At 35.7% G+C, this 22,410-nt stretch overlaps 1 protein-coding gene across 5 annotated transcripts in view; it reads left to right on the plus strand.

The window, feature by feature from the left end:
- RBM27 (RNA binding motif protein 27) overlaps positions 1 to 22,410 on the plus strand; it is a 65,485-nt gene that overhangs the window by 26,203 nt on the left and 16,872 nt on the right. For 2 of the 5 annotated variants that reach the window (XM_079917150.1, XM_079917151.1), the window contains exons 8-14: positions 2,045 to 2,179; positions 10,218 to 10,382; positions 12,289 to 12,438; positions 14,696 to 14,840; positions 15,284 to 15,437; positions 17,447 to 17,743; positions 18,488 to 18,628. In XM_079917150.1, the coding sequence (XP_079773276.1) occupies positions 2,045 to 2,179; positions 10,218 to 10,382; positions 12,289 to 12,438; positions 14,696 to 14,840; positions 15,284 to 15,437; positions 17,447 to 17,743; positions 18,488 to 18,628 (1,187 nt within the window). The remainder of the gene's footprint in view (positions 1 to 2,044; positions 2,180 to 10,217; positions 10,383 to 12,288; positions 12,439 to 14,695; positions 14,841 to 15,283; positions 15,438 to 17,446; positions 17,744 to 18,487; positions 18,629 to 22,410) is intronic. The other 3 variants (XM_079917153.1, XM_079917154.1, XM_079917152.1) reach the window with 2 other exon arrangements.

Below are 22,410 nucleotides of genomic sequence, written 5' to 3' on the forward strand. Positions count from 1 at the left end.
GACCTGGAGTCAGAATCTTGCTAATTGATAGCATCTTAAGAAAGCCAGTGTTTTGAAGAGGTCAGAAAAAAAAGAACATGCCAGTAGTTCAGTGAAATTTCCGTCTTTAAAGAAAATCTCTGCAAGAGTATTGAAATAATCTTTAAAACATTTTATTATGGAAATTTTCTTTTTTTTCTTCCAGTTTTATTGATATATAATTGATGTACAGTACTGTTTAAATTTAAGGTATTCAGCATAATGATTTGACTTGTATACATCATGAAGTGATTATCACAATAAGTTTAGTGACCATCCATCATCTCATATAGGTACAAAATTAAATAGGAAAAAAAATTATTTTTCTTATGGTGAGAACTTTTAGGATTTACTCTGTTAACAACTTTCATATATAACATACAGCAGCATTAATTATATTTATCATGTTGTACATTACATCTCTAGTACTTATTTATCTTATCATTGGAAGTTTGTGTCTTTTGACTGCCTTCGTCCCATTCCTTTTCCCCTCTATGGAAATTTTTGGATATACACAGATGTAGAATAATAATATACCATGTACCATCATCCAACTTAAGTGGTTATCAATATTCAGCTGTTTTTGTCTCATTTATTCCTCCCCCTCCCTACACACAATTTTTTTGCTTATTTTTTCTTTTTGCTGAAGTAAATTTCAGATGTCATAGCATTTCACCAGTATGTACTTCAGTATGAATCTCTTCAATGATAAGGACTTCAAAAAAAAAAATCAATATGCTGTTACCACATCCACCAAAATTAAGAGTAAGAAATGTTTAAAAATGATCATTTAAAAAAACTTAACTGGGGCTTCCCTGGTGGCACAGTGGTTGAGAGTCCGCCTGCCGATGCAGGGGACATGGGTTCGTGCCCCAGTCCAGGAAGATCCCACATGCTGTGGAGCGGCTGGGCCTGTGAGCCATGGCTGCTGAGCCTGCGCGTCCGCAAAAAAAAAAAAAAAAAAAAAAAAAAAAAACACTTACTTAACAGTTGCTGGTTTAGCAGAAACAGAAATAAGACTAAATTTTTTAAATGTAACTGAAAAAATTCTGGGGCAGACAGTTTACATGTGTACAAAGGCATAAGAAAATATCTACCCAAAGACATTTAATGTTTTAAGAGTTAGCAAATTATTTTTAAAAATGGTTGCCATTTAATTTATTTAAGTTGTACTTTTTCAATTTTGGGGTTTTTTAATCTTAATTTTTTTAAATTATTGCAAACTCACGAGAAGTTGCAAAAATAGTTTAACATGATTCCATGTACCCATCACATAGCTTTCCTGCAGTAATATTCTTTATAGAACACGTTTCATTAAAGTTGATAACGATTCGGAGACATTTAATGCATAGATTGGTCAATAGCAATATGGTTATTTTAACAGTGTTTGTTAGTATTTAATATTGTCACATGAATGGTATAATTATGAAGCTCAAGGTGAGATTTTATTTCCCAGATTAAAAGCCATCTTTGATGTATAGGAATTCTCACAATAAAAGATCTTAACCTCATTTTGGGAACATATCTGTTTAAAAGTTAAATCTAAGAATGTCATTTCCCCCCAACATTTTGCTATGAAAAATTTCAAGGAAACAAATAGCATCTAGGTTCTACAATTAACTAAAAATGTGATCTCTCCATGTTTAGTTTTCATGCCATTTCACGGTATGTTGTAACATCAGTACACTTAAACATGTTTATCATTAACTTGAGAGTTCTGTAGAACTCTCTCACCGCAGAAAGTTTGTTCAGGTCCCTTGGTAGCCATTTTCTACTGCCCCTCCAGATGCAACCAGTTCTGCCATTTTTCCACCCTAGATTAGTTTCGTCCGTTACAGAACTAAAATGTCATTTAAATTAATTATGTACCCAGTGCTTAACCCTGCACATATCAAATTCCTTAATTCTGTTCTAAGCCAAAGTAGGTATTTTAAGTGTGAATATCCAAATTAATACTTGGTGTAGTGAGTATTTTTATTAGCTGGGAAACATTAATGCTCTACCTTTCACTTTTGGTTGTCTGTAGGACCACCTATAACACAGTCAAGCTTGATAAACAACCGTGATCAGCCTGGGACAAGTGCAGTGCCCAATCTTGCACCAGTGGGAGCAAGACTACCTCCTCCCTTACCCCAGAACCTCCTTTATACAGTGTCAGAACGTAAGTATACATTTGATTTAAAATTGCTAGGGTATAGAAAAGCCAAGTTTTCTCAGAACAGTCTTACACTTAAAAAAAAATACAATTAATTTCTGTTTTTATGGACTGTGCTATATAAAAATTATATGTGTGTTTAAAGGGCAGTTTAGTGTGTGGTTATGATATATAACTGTATTTTAATTTTGTGTGATAATGGGAGAGAAGGGCAAGGCCTTCTGTATTGGAGAAGTCTACTCTGCTGTAGAGTAGCAACGTTCCTCCACTAAAGGAATTTTATTTTGAAGCTTCTGTTCAAAAATTGTTCCTCTGATTGAATTTCCAAAACATAAGGCTTATCTCCTAAGAGTATACAAAAGGTCCGATAAAATATACCTAATTATTTAACTTGTAATGCTGAAGTGAAGATAGCATCATTTAAACTGTAATATTTAGTGGTTAGGCTGTTTTGTAACATTTATGTTTAACTGTAATAATATGTTTTTCTTGGATCCTAATTCTCTTTTATTTCTTAAGTGTTTTTTTTTTGTTGTTGGTGTTGGTTTTAGTTGACTAAGGCTTAAAAAAATTTTTCTTCAAAAACATAAAAATAAGGTAGTTGGTGGTTTAAAATGTCAGACTGTGAGATTTTCTTTACAGAGCTAGGTAACTTTACAGATAAATTCATCTTTTTTTGTAACTGTTTATCATAAACATTTCTTCATCTCTGTCATGACCTGGAGAGGCAACTTAGAAAAGTAATTAAGCCCAGGTTCAAATTCTGCTTCCATCACTTGTGTCATTGTGACCTTAGGCAAGTTACTTAACCTCTTTGTATCCTAATTTCCTCTTTTGTAGAATAGAAATAATAATAACATTACTCACCTCATTAAGGTTGTTTTGGGGAAGAAATGGATTAATACCTATAAAGCATCTGGAATAGTATCTGGCACCTAGCAAGTTACACGTAAGGAATAGTTATTATAATTTTGTAGTTATCATTGTCTCCATAAATTTCAGCCTCTCTGAAATCAAACCTGTTATCTTCCCTTAAGTCTCTACTACCTCCACAATGCTTGTCTTTCTTTGTTAATGGAAATAACACCCACCTTATCACCTAGAATTGAAACCCTGACATGACTGACTCATTGCTTTGCTTTTTTATATCTAGTTAATCGAAAAATTGTTCCTCTTTTTCTTTGAAGCATCCCTTTCTGTCTCTTCCTGCTGTGGCTTCTGCCCTCATCCACGCTTGAATCACTTCACATTTCGGATTATTGTTACAATCTTCTTGAGTCCATTACGTTTCACCCCCATCTTGCCCCCATGTCACACCACATAATGCTGCTAAGCTAGTCTGCCTAAGAAAACCAGCCATGACAGTTCCTTATGAGAACTCTTCAGTGGCCATTATTTCCTCCTAAACCATAGATGAACCCCTTTCTATGGCTTCTCTTTCTATAATCTATTCCTCACTTCTTGGTAGTCTCTTTTCACTATTCCCCCATGTGTATTTTCTGTGGTCAGGCCAATTATAACCCTGTCTGTGCCCCTGTCATGACTCAACTTTGTTTTCCTGTCTTCATTCTTAGTAATGTACTCCCGCTCCTGTTTTTGTAAGACCCAGATCTTCTAAGTCTATGGGGAACATTACTGCTCTGTTCTGAACTCCTACAGTACCAAAAAGCATTTATTACGTAATGACATATAATTGTACATAGGTCTACTATTTGATTTCTTTTCATTTATGTAAATCAGCTGTGCTTCTTCAGAACGGAAACCACATCTGATAGTTAAGTAATTGTCCATACTGTTTCACTTTTAGTATCTCACCGTCTTCTAATTACTATAGTGTCTTGTTGTAGTGTGTATTTGTTTTACTGCTTCTCTCATTTTTTTTAATTACGGGAAATTTTATAAAAATAAAGAAGGTAGTATAATAAACTGCCACATTCCCATCACCCAGCTTCAACATGTTTCATGTTGATCAGTCTTGTTTCATCTATTCCCCCCTGAATCAGCTCTTAACATTACTTCTTAATGCCTTTTATTTATCTGAGAGTCTTTTGCAGATGACACATTTTCATATTGTTAAATTTAACATTGTGACTCACAATAAAAATTCCATTTTGTTTTTAATTTCTAAAAGATCTGGCGATTACCATTTATTTTAATATTGTTAAATTTAACATTGTGACTCACTCTATAAAAGTTCCCTTTTTTTTTTCCCAGCATGAGATTTTTATTTTCTATTTCAGATAAGTTATGGGGAAATGTATATCAAATTTTGTGCCCTGAAGTACAGCTTTTTTTTTTCTTTTTAAATTTTTATTGGAGTATAGTTGATTTACAGTGTTGTGTTAGTTTAGGTGTACAGCAAAGTGAATCAGTTATACATATACATACATCTACTCTCTTTTTGTTTTTTAGATGTTGGGGGTAGGAGTTTATTAATTAATTTATTTTTGCTGTGTTGGGTCTTCGTTTCTGTGCGAGGGCTTTCTCTAGTTGTGGCAAGCGGGGGCCACTCTTCATGGCGGTGCGCAGGCCTCTCACTATCACGGCCTCTCTTGTCGTGGAGCACAGGCTCCAGACTCGCAGGCTCAGTAGTTGTGGCTCACGGGCCTAGTTGCTCCGTGGCATGTGGGATCTTCCCAGACCAGGGCTCGAACCCGTGTCCCCTGCATTAGCAGGCAGATTCTCAACCACTGTGCCACGAGGGAAGCCCCATCTACTCTCTTTTAGATTCTTTTCCCATATAGGTCATTACAGAGTATTGGGTAGAGTTCCCTGTGCTGTACAGTAGGTCCTTATTAGTCATCTGTTTTATATATAGTACTGTGTATATGTCAATTCCAATCTCCCAATTCATCCCTCCCCACCCCTCACCCCTTTCCCCCCTGGTAACCACAGGTTTGTTTTCTACATCTGTGAGTCTGTTTCTGTTTTGTAAATACGTTCATTTGTACCATTTTTTTAGATTCCACATATAAGTGATATATGATATTTGTCTCTTTCATCTGACTTCATTCAGTATGACAAAAATTCCATTTTGATTTTAATGAAAAAATATCTGGCAGTTACCATTTATTTCAATGACTTAGCCTGATATTAATTCAGCAAATATTTTTTGAGTGCCTACTATGTGCCAGGCATTGTGCTACACCCTAGGGAGCCAAGATGAACAAAATGTCTGACTTCATGTTTGAAGATGATTTTTCTGTTATTTCTTAAAAGCCAGACTATTTTTGGTATATCAGTAAAGTCCTTTTAGAACTGAAGTTTCAAGTTTCTGTTTTTCAGAGGCTGATAACATTTCTAAGAAAATTTGGGGGACCAGTACAGTTAGCAGCTTCTTATTTTGCTGTGTTAAGGACTGCATATGAAGACATCTAATATTTCGATTTTAAAAATACATTTTTATACCAAATAACTCAGAATAAATGACAGTCCTTTTAAATTTGGCTTTATGAAATATCACATTTTTTTCCCATTTTTGTTTCAGACCAGTAAAGGGCAATAGCTTCCTATTGGCATTTGTGAATTAGTGCTTTAGAAGATAGTCTTATATGCTGTGTCATTGTTTATAAAGAGACTTAGTTGGTGGGCAACTGAACATTTTGAAACTTATAGAATATTCAATATTGGGAAGTTTAAAACTCTACTATGCAAACTGCTTTCTTCCTTTCTTAAAAGTTAAAATGTGATTCCAAAATTTAGAGAGAAATTTGAAAACCTAGGAGATGGTTTCTGATAATCTAAACATAAAAAATTTTTTTTGGTGAGTGTAGTTTGTTATTTATAAATTTTTTGTATCTTTCTATTCAGTTGATTTTAAAACATCTTTTTTTTTTAATTACCTTTGAGACAGATAAGTTGAATTCTTCAAATTGTTCAGGTTTACTTTTAAGCTATACTTTATAATTTCAAGAAAATTAGAACTTGCTTCAGTTCAAATGAAGTGAAAAAGCTATATGTCTGTTTGCAATGTAATAGGGAACTTAAGCTATTCTTAAAGTTTTACAAGTTGGGAAAGTTTAAGTTACAGATTTTTTTGGTCATTGAAACTATCATTAAAATTCACAGCATAGAAAATGTGCGTAAGTGAAGAACAGCATATCAAATGGTATTTAGTTGTGAAAATTATGTCAATAGGGACCCAAATAAACATAGAAAAATGAAATCTGGATTTTTGGAGGTAAGAATAGGAGTCTACTGAATGCTAGGTACTGGGAATATACAGATGAATAAGAAATGATTTTTCTCCTAAGAAGCTAAAAATCTATTAGTGGGAAAGAAATATGTTAAAAGTTACAAACCCACAAAAATCAATCACAGTGTATTTTGAATGAACAGAGTGCCTCAGAAATACAGGTAACAAAGGAACTAATTCTGCCCAAAATAAAACCTTCATCTAGTCTGTAATTATCACTCATTTTTTAAGAGGTCAGTTGAATGTTAAAAGAAGAAAAAGAATTACCTCACTGGAAAACTGGGTAGGATACATGGGGCTCCTGGTAATGCTATTTAAAACTTAATGTCAGAAATGGTTATAATTTAGAAAAAGCTCTGAAATTTGGTTTTTTTGGAGTTAAGATGTCCGAAATACTCTGAAAGGGACTTAAATAATGAAACGTAGTTGGAATTGTATGGAAAAACACCTATTAAAATCAACTCTTTCCTTTGAAGTACTTAAACATTTTACCCAAATTTGAAGTCACCAATTCAGTGTACGGTTTTGGGGTTTTGGGTTTTGTGGGTTCCCCCTTCCCCCTGCACAGGACAGGACTATTTTAAAGTATACTCCCTTTTCTGCCTTAAATTTGACCTGTTTATTCTGCTTCTTTGAAGAAGTAGGAGTAGAAATATTTTGTAACTGCTAGGCTCGTTGTACTGGGTATGTGAAAGAGTGATAGTAAAATATAACATCCTAGATTTTATTTATTTATTTATTATTATTTTTTTTTTTTTGCGGTACACGGGCCTCTCACTGTTGTGACCTCTCCCGTTGCGGAGCACAGTCTCCGGACACGCAGGCCCAGCAGCCATGGCTCACAGGCCCAGCCGCTCTGCGGCATGTGGGATCCTCCCGGACCGGGGCACGAACCCATGTCCCCTGCATCGGCAGGCGGACTCTCAACCACTGCGCCACCAGGGAAGCCCAACCAATTTGATTTTTAAAAACTTTTTATTATGGAAAATTTCAAATACAAGAGGAGAGCAAATAGTGTAGTTAATTGTCATTATTCATTTAGTGGCTTCAACATGTATCAACACACGGTTAATCTTGCTTTATCTGTAATTCACTCCTGACTTGATTATTTTAGAACAAGTCCCAAACATAACATTTAATCTGTAAAATCTTCATTATATACCTCTAAAAGATAAGGGATAAACACACATGCACACAATTACTATACTTTAATCACAATCCCAAGATATTTATAACAGGTATTATTGTCAAATATCCAACCAGTGTTCATTATTCCCAGTTGTATCATAGATGTTCCTTTATAGCTGGTTCATTTGAAGCTGGATCCAAATAAGGTTACATATTACATTTAGTTAATATGTTTTTAAGTCTTTATTTGTTTATTTATTTTATTTTTTTAAAGTCTTTAAATCTGTAACAGTTTCTCCAACCTCTTTTTTTTCTCCTTGACATTTATTTGTTGAAGGAACAGATCATTTGTCCTGAAGAATTTTTCCACAATCTGGACTTGGCACATTGCATCCCCTGGTGTTATTTAACACATTCCTCTATCCTCTGTATTTCCTGTAAATTAGAGGTTTAGATCTAGAGACTTAATTAGGGTCATGTTTGCTCCCCCCCCCCTTATTTTGAATGAATATTTTATTGATGGGGTTTTGTACTTCCTACTGCAGTATATCATGATGTACATAATACCAAGTTGTCTCCTTTCTGTGTTACAAATATTGATCACTGTGTACAGGTGTTTTCATCCTGATGCATCCGTTTAAAAAGTTGCACGTGGTTATTTGTGATCCCTGCCTAGATCTCTTGTTTCATTGGGGTTATAAAAGTGTGATACTCTAATTCTATTATTTCTTCTACATTTATTGGCTGGCATTCTACAAAGTGAAACTTGGGAGTTAACCATTTCTTTAACCTGAAATTCACTTTTTACAGGAAAGACAGGATAAATGCTTGTGTCCTTTCATTTATCACTTTTCAGAAAATGAGTTTGTTTCCTAATATCTTCCAGAGGTACCACTGTATTTTTTTTAAGTATCATAAAGAACTCATGGATTTCTAATGTTTGGTATGTTTCACCCCATTATGGCCCTTTTTGATGTTCAAATTGTCTAGTTTTTGACCATGGGGAGCCTCTTCATGTTGGTTCTGCAGATTGCTTTGTTTCGTTTTTGACATGCTAGTGTTTGGTAGCCATCTTGCTTTTGGAGGGACAGGGTATACTAAGGTGTACCAGGCCCATCTTAGAAGTTTTCTAACCAGTCCTAGAATCAGCCTTTTATCTGAGGAACTGTTTCTTTTTGAAATACTATTTAGAGACCTGAATAGATGTTGTTAAAGAAAATCACGGCTCATTTGAATAAACAGCCATCTTTCTGAAGTGTCTGAATGCATGTTCTTTGTCACTCGTTTTAAAAAGACATTGTACAAAGTAGCCTTTTAGTTTCTAATTTACTTTGAGACAGTTATTAATTAAATACACATGGTACATTGAGTGCTGTATCATAAATTTAAACTAGTCATATGGACTGAGATTGTACTTCCCATTTTTCTCTTTAGCTCACTACTGCGTTCTGCAAGGAATTCTCTGCAGTAGGTCATGCTTAAAACTATTTTCAGATCATTGAGGATATGTTAAATTGTTTTTGCAATGTAATGATTGATCCTTTTTTCAGTTTTGAAAGGATTGGTGCTAAGCCCCCAGTTATGTGGTCTGCTTATACAGTATGATGTGTCACCTCCTCTGCTCCGTATATAGGAAGAGAAGGGTAGTAAAGTTTAGCACATCTATTTCTTCTCTGCATTTACTGTGAAATCAAGTGGTGCTTTGTGACTTGTCTTATTAAGGTGTATTAATAGTCTTCTGGATTGTTCACTTTATAAGGACATTTCATCAGGTATAAAAAAATTCTAAATTCACTTTGTTTTGTGTCACATAGTGAATGTCTGTCTGACTTTAGATATAAAATATTGAGTAAATCTTAAAAATAGGTCTCATACGAGGTAGTCAGTGAAAAAGATACTATTAAATAACCAACCAAAGGGGGGTTTTGCTCCTTGATACCTTGTCTTTTTTAATCTTGTTCTACAGAATTTGGCTTCATTGTTTCTGACATTTCTTGCATCCATAAATATAGATTCTAAATGTGCTTTCTTTCCAAAAGTGGTCCTTAATATCTGAGGTAATTTCATGTGTACAGTGGCTAGTCTGTTCACCTGGGATTTTTTCCTTTTTTTCTTTCTCTATGTTTGTTATCCACCTGCTAGTAGGATAACGAATTTTCACTGTCTTGTTTAATTTTTTCTTTTGAATATTTCTTATTCTCTGAGGGTATGCTTGTGGTGGGTTTCTTTTTTTAAGTTCCTTTATTATTTTTCTTTTTTCTGCTCTCAGGGAGTATAGTTTGTGCATACCTGAAATTATATGAGTTTGGGGAGGAGTGTTTTTATTTTTTTTAAATGGGTATGACAGCTTTGATAACCACATGTCTCATTGGATACAAAACTCTACATGAATAATAGCTCAAGGTTCCGTTGTCTAATAACTTGATATGGTTGATTGTTCAGTTTTGGGTAAATCAGCACGTAATTATTCCATTTAAGATTATAAAAAATGGTCGTTTTGCAGTCACACTATCTAATTCTTACTCTTTTTACCTCAATGCATCCTAACCAGTTGCATGTCTATTTCTTGAGTTAGAAAGTATCTTAGTAACATCTTTCTTGAGTACAGTTCCCATTGGTATACTTTCTCTGTTCTTGGCTCAAGTCTCAGGAAGTAGATCATTGCTTACGAGAAGCTTGTGACTCTCAATCCCAGCTGCCCTCCTATTCTTTCCTCTGTAGGACAGCCCATGTACTCTCGTGAACATGGTGCTGCTGCATCTGAGCGACTTCAGTTGGGGACACCGCCTCCTCTGTTGGCAGCTCGTTTGGTGCCACCTCGAAACCTCATGGGATCCTCCATTGGGTACCATACCTCAGTCTCCAGCCCCACCCCTCTGGTCCCAGGTAAGCTTTGCTACAGATGGCCATCCACCTCTGATCTTTTGTACCATAAACTGGCCAACCTAAGAGGTGATCTGGTATCCTGATCTGCTCTCACAGATTCCCATTAAAACTCCTAGGTAGTTTTATTTTCTGTTTCTCTGCTTCTTTGGTTTGTCCCTAGTGGCTCCTAGATGATTAGGTCTCCTGTGTGTCTGTCATCTCTGGTGTCCTTTGTATTTACTTTCCATGCCTCTGTAACTAAGGTCATGCTAGTTCCTTGAACTAGTTTCTAATCCGATAGATAGGAAGAGAGTATCTACTTGAATGGTTTCTAATCAGTTACATGTTATAAGAAAACTAGGTTAATTTTCCTTTAAAAGAAAATGAAAACATCTGGTTTCTTCCTGATCATAGATGAAAATGTCTTTTTCCCATCTGTCCCTTGTTGTATGGAATGGCTGTGTATAATGTGATTTCTTGAAAACTCTTCCCTCCTATTGACATGTACATTTTGAAGATCTATGGAGTGCTTTGAGGGTGTCTCATGAGGTTTTTAACATTTCTCACTTTGCGTTTAGATCTCAGTTCATCATGATTAACTAAAGGACTTTCAAGTTTCTTAGGGTTCTGTGTATTCCCAGGAATTATCAGATCGAGGCTATTTGATTATGTAACTTCTTTAAAACTTTCTGCAGCCTTAGCGTAGATTTTTCTGTCAAGAGTACCAAGTGGTAACTGAAAACTTTTAAATCATAATTTGCTGATCTTATACTCTGAATTATAGAACTAATTGGCTAGTAATAAAGATCTGAATGTACCTTATCTTGTAGCTGAAACCTAATACGAGCAACAAAGGAGGTTTTTCCACTAAGAAAAAAAGATGCAAGGATTTATATTGATAAATCACAACTGTGAGAATCGGCATCTTCACTCCATCTTAACCTTCTTTCATTTTATGTACGATGAAAAGGATATTTTGGAGATAAACACATTCAGAATTTTTTTTAAACACTAACAAAATATTTATTTAGCATAAGAATTTTAAAAATTAAATTTTTAGGGACTTCCCTGGCAGTCCAGTGGTTAAGACTCCGTGCTTCCACTGCAGGGGGCATGAGTTCCATCCCTGGTTGGGGAACTAGGATCCCGCATGCCACGCACAGTGTGGCCAAAAAAATAAATAAATTTTTAGTTGTAGAGAAAACACAGAGAACATGATAAAAGTGGCACTGATGAAGCGGGTGGTAGTAAAATAATGATTACATTTATAAACATAAAATGTATCTTATTTAGCTGTTTGAAATCAAACATTTGAGATATATTTTACATATGAAATTGGCTCTTTTCTCTCCAGTTTAAAATGCACATAACCAGTCACTTCCCTGGTGGTCCAGTGGTTAAGACTCTGTGCTTCCAATGCAGGGGGCGTGGGTTTGATCCCTGGTTGGGGAACCAGGATCCCACATACTGCGCAGCGCGGCCAAAAAAAGAAAAGCAGATAACCAAATTAATAGATTGGTTTTTTCCCCCAATTAAAAGAACACCGAGAAATTAGGTGAGACGTGATAACAGAGGAAACCCAGCCAGTCATTTGTATATGGCGTTCATGTATGTGAAAATTTCTCTTAAAAATGTGCATTTAAGTTTGCATTAGGTGATTAATATAGAGGACAAAAATGGCTAGGTAAACAAATCCAGAAATATATCAGTAATTCAGAATGGATTTACATGTCTGTGTTTTGTGACTGGAACATTTTTGTTTCTTTGACTTCCAAATAGGTTTATCTATATACTATAATTCAAACAGAGAAATATATATGGGTTGATATATTTGTTGAAGAAAATTCATTTTTCTGGTTATTTTATAATAGGAAATGATTTAACTACTGTTATTTGTTTCATGTTTTGTTGTTTTGTTTTCCCTCAGATACCTATGAACCAGATGGTTATAATCCAGAAGCTCCTAGTATTACCAGTTCTGGTAGATCTCAGTATAGGCAGTTTTTTTCAAGAACACAGACACAGCGCCCAAACCTGATTGGCCTAACCTCTGGAGATATGGATGCAAATCCAAGAGGTAAGAATGCATTTAACTTTTTCTCATGCTAAATGTCATTTGGGCATAGTATTTCTGACCTCACTAAGGTCTAAAAATACTTTCAACAGTCTCTCTTTGAAGGGTGCTGTGTAATGATCTCAAATGCTTTTGAATATCTCCAGATTTTACTTTAAAGCCATAAATAAAATAAAAATAAATATATTCTGCTTATATTTATTTTTAAATAAAAATAATACTAGTGTTAATTAATTGCTCTTTTTGTAGGACTTTAGGCTATTTTAGGCACTATGCTAGATGTTAGATATAGAAAAACGACATGATCCCTCACCTTCAAAGAACTAATCATTTAATGGCCTACTTTGTGTTTTAAGAGCTGTGCTTCACACTAGTAACATTGAGAATTTTAAACACTATGATAAAATTATCTTTTGACTATTATTTATGATTAAAACCATATGTTAGGACCTTTATAAAGCATAGCCACAAATCTTAAAAGATTAAATGCAAGCATTGCCTTTAATATGGGTTGATACCATCCTTTCACCTCCGCTCAAAACAAAGTTTGGTTAAAGCGTTTGATGAGATTCCAGTTTCTTACTTCTTATTATAGTTAGATTTCCAGTATTTAATTTCAGTTTGAGTGACTGGCCATGTGCCATCCTGATTTAATTATATGGTGGACAATTTTCCTTTTCTTACCTTCTTTCTTATCCTGATTTTATTAACTCTTCTTTACTGCCATTTATGACATTATTGCTACTACCAGTTAACAGTTTTGTGTCAAGATTAAACTAAATCCTTTTTAATATATTATTATCTCTAATATTCCTTACCAACAACTTAAATGAGGTACTATTTTTATTCTCTTTTTCATATATAGACACTGAGGCGAAGAGGGGTTAAAGAACTTGCCCATTATTAATTCTTTTCTGTTCTATTCTATTCTATACATCAGCGGTCTCCAGCCTTTTTGGCACCAGGGACAGTTTTCGTGGAAGACAATTCTTCCACAGACGGATGGTGCAGCGGGTGGTGGTGGGGATAGTTCAGGCGGTAGGTAACACGAGCGATGGGGAAGCTTGCTAGCCCGCCGCTCACCTCCTGCTGTGTGGACCGCTACTGGTCTTTGGCCTGGGGTTTGGAGACCCCTGCTATACATGACAGAACTAGCATTTGGACCCAGGTTTATCTAATTCCAAAGAATATGCTCTTACTTTCTGTGCTGTAATGCATATATTGTTACCAAATTACCTGAAATTAGTGGGAAGTTCGTATTTTCAGCCCCACAGTGATTATTCTTTGCTGCTGATTTTACTTTTGGTGGAGTCGCTAAAGTTATGGAGAATACTCAGAATATAACGTGCAGTTTTGGGTTGGTATTTGCTTTTTGGTTCAACACACCTCTTTCCACTGACAGGTAACCTGTCGTAAGGTCAGCGTCGTATAGTATTTTAGTCTTAACTGTTGTGAATGGAATGTGTTAATTTATAACATTGGCTTTGAATTTTCCTTTCAATGTTTAGGTTTGAATAATCTTAAACCTACAAAAAAATCAAAAGTGCAATAAACACCTTAATACTTTCACTTAGGTTCACCAGTTGTTAACATTTTGTCAGCTTTGGGCATGAATGCTCACTTGTGTGCACTCTTCTCTCTGTCTTCCTCCCCTTCCTCCCCTCTCCCTTCACATTGTTTTCTTGAATCACTTGAAAGTAAATTTTGGAGATTGTGACACTTTAAGATCCTTTAGTTTACATCTGAGAATAAGACACAGTACTATATACGCGCAATATCGTTGCCACACATAAAAGAAAATCATAATTCCATAGTAGTATCCTATCCATGTGAACTTCTTGTTGAATCCTATAAGGAGACAAATATTTCACTCCATTTGTGGCCTAATAAGTTTGATCACTTGCTGTAATTGTTAGAGCTCTCCATTGTAAAGTTTGTGGAGTGGTACTTTGGCATCAGATAAATATCTTATTCTCCAACACCCTTTCACTGATTTTTTTTTCCTTCCATTTATGATCCTTGCCTGAATCAGTCATTATTACATCAGAGTTGGCTAGGAGTTTTTAAATGCGCATATTGTATTTTTGAAAAAGGAGGCAATTGATAATTTATTTTTGCTGTTAAACATTTCTGAAAAGGAAATGGTAGTAGCCAGGTGCTATTCACAGTCATTTTTAGCTTTTGGACTAAATAATTTTAATCATTTGAAATTCCCCAAATACAACGCATGATCAGTAATGTTAATTTTTGTTTTCTACAGCTGCTAACATTGTCATCCAGACTGAACCACCAGTTCCTGTTTCAATTAATAGCAACATAACCAGAGTGGTTCTTGAACCAGATAGCCGGAAAAGAGCTATGAGTGGTTTGGAAGGGCCACTGGCAAAGAAACCTTGGCTGGGAAAGTAAGATAATTTGCTAATTAGTAACATCTAATTGATGTTTCTGGTTTTTTGTTTGCAGTAGTAAATTTGTAAAATTAAGAGTTGTCATTAATCATTAATTTTCAATCTGTGTGCCTTAAAGCTAAGGTTCCCAAAGGCATCATTAGTATGTCTTAAACATTGAAAAGTTAACAGAATATTGATAATAGATATTAGTAATTTGTACTAATTTCTAGGCCTAACCCAGTATTAGAATTATTGAGACATCAGTCTTCTTTCTTTCTCTCTACCTGTTTGATTCCCATGTAATAAGGATAATGTGAAAATTACCTAGTCATTTCTGAAGAATGTTAAGTGCTTACAAAGGATACTTGAATAAATATAAACTTACATTCTTTGCTGATTATCTCTTGCCTAGGCATAATGTAGGAGAATTAACCAAGATCTGTTAATATTCCTTTCAGGCAAGGGAATAACAATCAGAGTAAACCAGGATTCTTGAGAAAGAATCAGTATACAAACACCAAATTAGAAGTCAAGAAAATCCCTCAGGAATTGAACAACATTACCAAGCTCAATGAACATTTCAGCAAATTTGGAACTATTGTTAATATCCAGGTAGGTGTAGCTATGTTGGTGACAAAATCCATGTATATAATGTATCTTCAAAAATATTCCTATCAGCTTACCTTGCTTAAACAAGCCAGTGATTAATCTGATCATCTCTGCTATGTGTTTTAAATTCCACTGTGTATCTGTATGCCCAACTTTATGACGGAGTTGTTGTGCTGAATTTGTCCTCTGAATTCATTTGGTTCTTTTCTGCAACCTCTTCCTGAAAGACAGTGGGCCAGTTATTGTATTTTTGTTCATACTTGTATCTCTGGACAGATGACTTTTTTACCTGCTTTAGTGTTCTAACTAAGTAGGTAAGATTTTTGGTAACTTCTAAGATTGTAATTTTGTTTACTGACTGCCTTTTATTTTGTGAAATATTAATTGGTTAAGGATGGTTCTAATCTTGAGAATTGTAGGCACTGTAACATATAATCTAACATCAAATAAACTGAAGCTTTTATATTTTGCTGTGTGTTTGTTAGATATTTGAATTTATCAATTTGTGGTTGGGTGTTACGCTGTAATTGAGGGTACTAGAAGGTCTGTTAAAGTTGGGATTTCAGTCAGTTACCCCTGACACGCAGTGTTGCCATCAAACCAAAATATGATTTATGTATCTCTCACTACCTTTTTCCTCTTAAATTTTTCCTAGGTCATTATTCTTTATGGCATTTAGAAAAATTAGGAAGCTTTTAATGTAAATGAGTATGAGTCTGCTTGGGTTGCCATAACAAACACCATAGACTGGGTGGCTTAAACAACAAAAATTTATTTGTGGGGAATCCAAGATCAGAATACTAGCCAATTTGGTTCCTGGTAAGGACTCTCTGGCTTGGAGACGGCCATCTTCTTGCTGTGTGCTCACATGATGGAAGGAGAGGGAAGGGAAGAGACAGAGAGAGCTCTTCCTGTAAGGTCACCAGTCCTGTCTGATTAGGGCCGCACCCCTTTGATCTCATTTAACCTTATTTACCTCCTAAAAACCCTGTCTCCAAATACTGTCACATTGGGGGTCAGGGCTTCACCGTATGAATTTGGGGAGGACATAACTCATTCCATAGCAGTAGGCCATAATTTATATAAGCACTATTCTCTATTTGGGGGAATTTATGTTGTTCTTACTATTTTTTATAAAAACAATGCTATTGTGAACCTCCTTTTGTATAAACCTTTTATTTTTTTATGATGCATTGCTGAATTAAAGGAAATTTTAAAACTTTTTATTTGAACTGCCAAATTGTTCTCCAAAAGGGTTGTGCCAGTTGATGCTCCCTAACACAATGTGTGAACCTCATCAAAACTCTAATATGGATCCATTAAAAATTTTTAGACCAGTTTCATAAGTGAAAAATTGTACTTGCTTTAATTTGCTTTGTTTTTATTCCTAGGTAGACTCTAATTTATATAGACCATTTGCAGCACTTTTGGATTTACCTGCCCACTGTCTTTGCCCATTTTTTATGAAGGCATTTATAATAATGCTTTTCCAAGCCTTTGCCTGTCATATATATGAAAATTACTTTTTCGTTTTGTCACTCATTTTGTTTGTGGCAGGTTTGGACTGACAGTGGTTTAAAATTTTATTTGGTCAAATTCGCTGTTTGTCTTTATGGGTCCTGCCTTTATAGGTGTGCATAAAAAGGCTTTCCAAAGCCTCAGATTATACAGATATTCACCTTTTTTCCCTGGGTTTTTTTGTAAAATCTTTTCTCTCTCTGGAGTTTATTTGGACGTGTAAGATACCAGGGAGGAACCTAACAACTTTTCCCCAAGTGGTTATATAACATCACTAGGATTATTTATTAAATAATCCAATATTCTTTCATATATAATGTTGAAATACACATGTTATCTTTTAAGGGATAGCTAACTTTATTTACATAGGATTCACAATGGATTTCAGCAGGCTGTTTTCTACTTTTGAATTTTTTATCAATAATTTATCAATATTTGCTTAACTACAATCATTAATTTATGTGTGTTGTTGTTGCTGTTGTTTTTTCTTATAGGTTGCCTTTAAGGGAGATCCAGAAGCAGCCCTCATCCAGTATCTTACCAATGAAGAGGCCAGAAAAGCCATTTCCAGCACTGAAGCAGTTCTAAACAACCGGTTCATTCGAGTCCTGTGGCACAGGGAAAATAATGAGCAGCCAGCACTACAGTCGCCAACACAGCTGCTCCTGCAACAGCAGCAAACACTTAGTCACCTGTCACAGCAGCACCATCACCTGCCACAGCACCTTCATCAGCAGCAAGTGCTGGTGGCCCAGTCTCCTCCCTCAACGGTACATGGGGGTATTCAGAAGGTAATCTACTGGTTCACAGGGAATTAAAGGTCCTTTAATCCCATCCTCTAGATCATTGTTTCTCAATTTGTGGTCCTGGGGTCTTCTATATCAGAGCCATTCAGTTTGATTTGTAGACCGGCAGCATCTGATCTCCTAGGAGCTTATTAGACATGCAGTTTCTAAGGCTTCACCTAAACTTACTGAATTAGAATCACTATGGGTGGGGCCCAGTAATCCGTTTTAACAGGCTTTCCAGGTGATTCTTACGTACCTTGAAGGTTGAGAAGTGCTGTGTTGCATCAAAATCACTTATCTGGGTGCACATTCCTGGGTCTTACCTTCTCAGATCTAGAGTCAGTCTCTAGATATTGGACCGTAAATCTGCATATTTAAGAAATACCTTTAGTGATTCTTCTCAACACTAAAGTATGATAGCCATCCATGACCGAACAACTTTGAATCTAGAACAGCTTCTTTGTTTTGTGTTAGAATCAGACACTCTTTTTTTTTTTTTTGGCGGTACGTGGGCCTGTCACTGATGTGGCCTCTCCCGTTGCGGAGCACAGGCTCCGGTGTATATCCACCTCTTCACTTAAAAAAATCAAACCTTACAGATGATTGAAGCACCCTTCCTTCGCATTTCCTTATCTTCCTCCGCATTTCCTTATCTTCCTCTCCAGGGTAATTACTGTCCTAAATTTGTATCATTCCTAGGCATTTAAAAAAACTTCCACCATAAATATGTTTATTTTGTATATGCAGATGATGAACAAACCACAGACATCGGGTGCATATGTTCTTAACAAAGTTCCTGTGAAACATCGTCTTGGACATGCAAGTGGTAACCAGGGTGATGCAGCACACTTGTTGAATCAGTCAGGTGGTGCTGGAGATGATTGCCAGGTATATATTTCTGTGGACCTTTAAATATATTTAGAGTTGTTCAGTGACACAAAGAAATTAACAAATTGATTAGCACCCAGATTTATAATGTCTTATTTCCTCAATCAAGATAATTGTGAGAGCTAACCTAAATGTGGCCGGTAAACTTCCCTAATTTCCATGATTGAGCCAGAAATTTGCTAGTTAAATTTTCTTTTCCTGTTGAAAGCTAAATAGGAATTTGAAATTTTTAGCCATTTATTAATAGATGTCTATTAATCCATTCCTTTTATAATGTTTCTTCTTTAACATAATTAAGAACATCATGAAGGGGATTCAGTCATAGTCAATTCGAAAGTCAGATTTTTATTTTTATTTTTTTTGCGGTACGTGGGCCTCTCACCGTTGCAGCCCCTCCCGTTGCGGAGCACAGGCTCCGGATGCGCAGGCTCAGCGGCCATGGCTCACGGGCCTAGCAGCTCTGCGGCATGTGGGATCTTCCCGGACCGGGGCATGAACCCGTGTCCCCTGCATCGGCAGGCGGACTCTCAACCACTGCGCCACCAGGGAAGCCCCAAAAGTCAGATTTTGAAATATGTTTTTAAGTAGTTTCCTTTCCTTTTGGGAATATATCTATATGATGACTGTCCAGATCGGTGATTTTTTTTTCCAAGAGAGCTAGGAAAACTGAAAAAGAACAGGTGGGGTTAGCCCTCCTAGACATTAAAAAATAATGTGAAGTCAGTATAACTCAAACAATTTGATACTGGCACATGAAGAGACAGACCAGTGGAATAGAATCGAAGACTGAAATTATAGACTCACTCACAAATAGGAATTTATCATATGCTAACACATTATCTCAGTTCAGCGGGGAAAGTATGGACTCTTTGGTAAATGGTATTGGGATAACTGGATAGCCTGATAGAAAAAAAAAATTAGATCCATTTTTAAAATTACATAGTAAACCAGGATAATGTCCACAAGGACCTGAAATTTATATGCTGATGGTAATGCTAAATGGTATAGCCTCCGTGAAAGGAAATTTGGCAGCATCTAGCAAAATTATGTATGCATTTACTCTAAACCAATAATCCTCCTCTAAGAATCTGTGCCAAAAATATACTAGTCAAACTATAGAAAGACATATGAGCAAGGCTAGGGAATGTAGACTCTCTTCAATAGCAAAAGACTGGAAACAATCCAGTGTCCATCAGTAGGGGACTGGTTACTTAAAATGTAGTACATGCATACAATAGCATATGTGTAACTTTGCAAAGGAATGACGAATATCTTTATGTGTACCATGAGGTGATCATCAGGATACATTAAGTAAAAAAAGCAAAATGGGACAAAAAATGTAGAGTTGGCCACTGTTTATTTAAGAAAGTTGGGGCAATGAATACGTATACTTGCTTATGATAGAAAAAAACAAAAAAAGGAACCCATATAATTTAAGTCTTGGTGGTTACGGCAAGGATAGAAGAAACTAGACAACTTTAAAAACCTCCAAAGCATTTCTTAATTCTGTCCACCAGAAAGGTCTAGAAACAGTGACCCAGCCTGATGGTAATGAACCTTGACATGCCCCTTCCCCCAGCTCCAAAAAGAACCAGGGATCCTTGAAGAAATGGCTGTTCCCAGATCTGGGGGTGACAGTGTTCCAGATGTCAAACCAGAAAGTGAGGAATTTGTCAAAGATTACTAGCATCCTATCAAAGAATGAAAAAATGTCATAAAGGCTCTAGAACTGCGCACCAATTTAAAGGAAATTCAGAGGACAGAGGGACGTGTTAAAGGATACCATAGAATCCTGTAGTGAATACTGCAGGATGAATGACCTGGTTTCTTCCAGAAGTGATTTGCAAAGAAAAGAAAGATACAGAGAGGGAAACGGAATTAAAGGAGACTTTAAAGAGATATAACCAATTGCATTATATGGACCTTAGTAGGTCCTAATTTAAATGTGAAAAGAATGTTTAGAAAATTATAATAGAATCTGGAAATGTGACTATTTAACGATATTAAAGAATTGTTATACCTTTTAAGTGTGACAACGGTATTGTAGTTTTACTTAAAAAAGAAAGGAGTCCTTATCTTTTAGAGATACAACTGAATTATTTACAGATAAAATAATGTGTGTGTTATGATGATGTAGTTGGGGGTTTAAATAAAACAAGGTTATTTTATATAAAATAATGTAAATTGATGGTTGTTTCTGCTTGCTGATGGATACGTCAGGTTTTTTATATATAATTTTGTACTTTGGTTTGTTTCAAAAATTCGATACTAGGGCTTCCCTGGTGGTGCAGTGGTTGAGAGTCCGCCTGCCAATGCAGGGGACACGGGTTCGTGCCCCGGTCCAGGAAGATCCCACATGCCGCGGAGCGGCTGGGCCCGTGAGCCATGGCCACTGAGCCTGCGCGTCCAGAGCCTGTGCTCCGCAACGGGAGAGGCCACAGCAGTGAGAGGCCCACGTACCGCAAAAAAAAAAAAAAAAATATTCGATACTAAAAGATAGAAAAACAAAAGCAATCTCAGACTTTGAAGTCACACAGCCCTTACTGACTTGACCTGCCTCTTACTAGCTGTGTTAAATAACTGGCGAGCATTGGTTTCCTTTTCAATAAACTCAGTTGCTATGGGGATTAAAAAATTTCATATTGGTAAAGCATAAAAGAGAAGTGCTTATTCGTACATAATAAGTGCTCAGTAACTTGTAGGTAGTGCCATTTTTATTTTGATAAATAGTAATAACAGCATGAACATCATCTCTGCAGGTTCCTACAGTACTTGAGAGAGTTTCCTGTGTATTTAAAGTAGCTTAAGTTTTAGGACAATTAAGTATTGTATGATTGAGATAAGTTTTGTATTTGTATATATTGCGTGATTGAATTTTCCATGAATTTCTTAGTATTATATCCTGTGTCCCTTATATAATATATTCAAAGTTAATTTAAAAATAAATTATAAATTTATTTATTTATTATAAATTGTTTAAAAATAAATTTCTGAAAAAAAATAAATAAATTTCTGTTCAGAAAGGAATCTAAATACCAAAACAAGCACAGTAAAGATGGTCACCATTTTACTTGCAAAGTTAGATCTGTGAGCTAACTACTTATGGTTGGTTGTAAACTCATAACATTTGATTAAATATAGTATTAAGATTATGACTGCAAAGTACCTTAATTCTTAGGAGGGTTTGCAGTTAGAACATGCATTCTTATTTGGCATTGTGGAAAAGAGCTTAATGACATTACCCTCCCAAAGACCTCCAGGAACACACCTGTAGTTGAACAACTCTTATTCAGTGAGGGAGTATACACAGTGAAACCATGGAACATCTCATTTAGAGGGTGTTAGCAAGGACTTATGTTAGGATTGGCAGTGTTAGGTGATTTGTTGGAGGGTTAAAGGAAACAGGAGTAATTCTATGATCAGATTTCCTAGTAGTTTACCTAGAAGGAGGGAAGACTAGAATTATGCTAAAGCTGTAATTGGTAAAGAAGCTGTAGTCACTCATATTAGCCAGGGTAGAGAGATGTTTAGTCATTTTTATGGTTTGGATAGTATTCATGGTTTGTGTGTGTGTTCAGTCGTGATAATGGAGTGATCTTGTTTTTGCCTTGATCCACCATGGGCACAAGAGTGACCTTGTCTGAGGTTGATGTTCTATGAAAATTGTTTATGTTTAACAAGGGGACACTAAGGCCTAGCTGTGAGTGGCAGTCCAGCTCCTAGATGTCAGGAGTTGTTGTTCTTTTTCCCATAATTAAAAAAAATATAAAGAAAAGAAAGAT

This window comes from Stenella coeruleoalba, assembly GCF_951394435.1.
Source record: "Stenella coeruleoalba genome assembly, chromosome: 3".
Taxonomy (NCBI): Eukaryota; Metazoa; Chordata; class Mammalia; order Artiodactyla; family Delphinidae; genus Stenella; species Stenella coeruleoalba.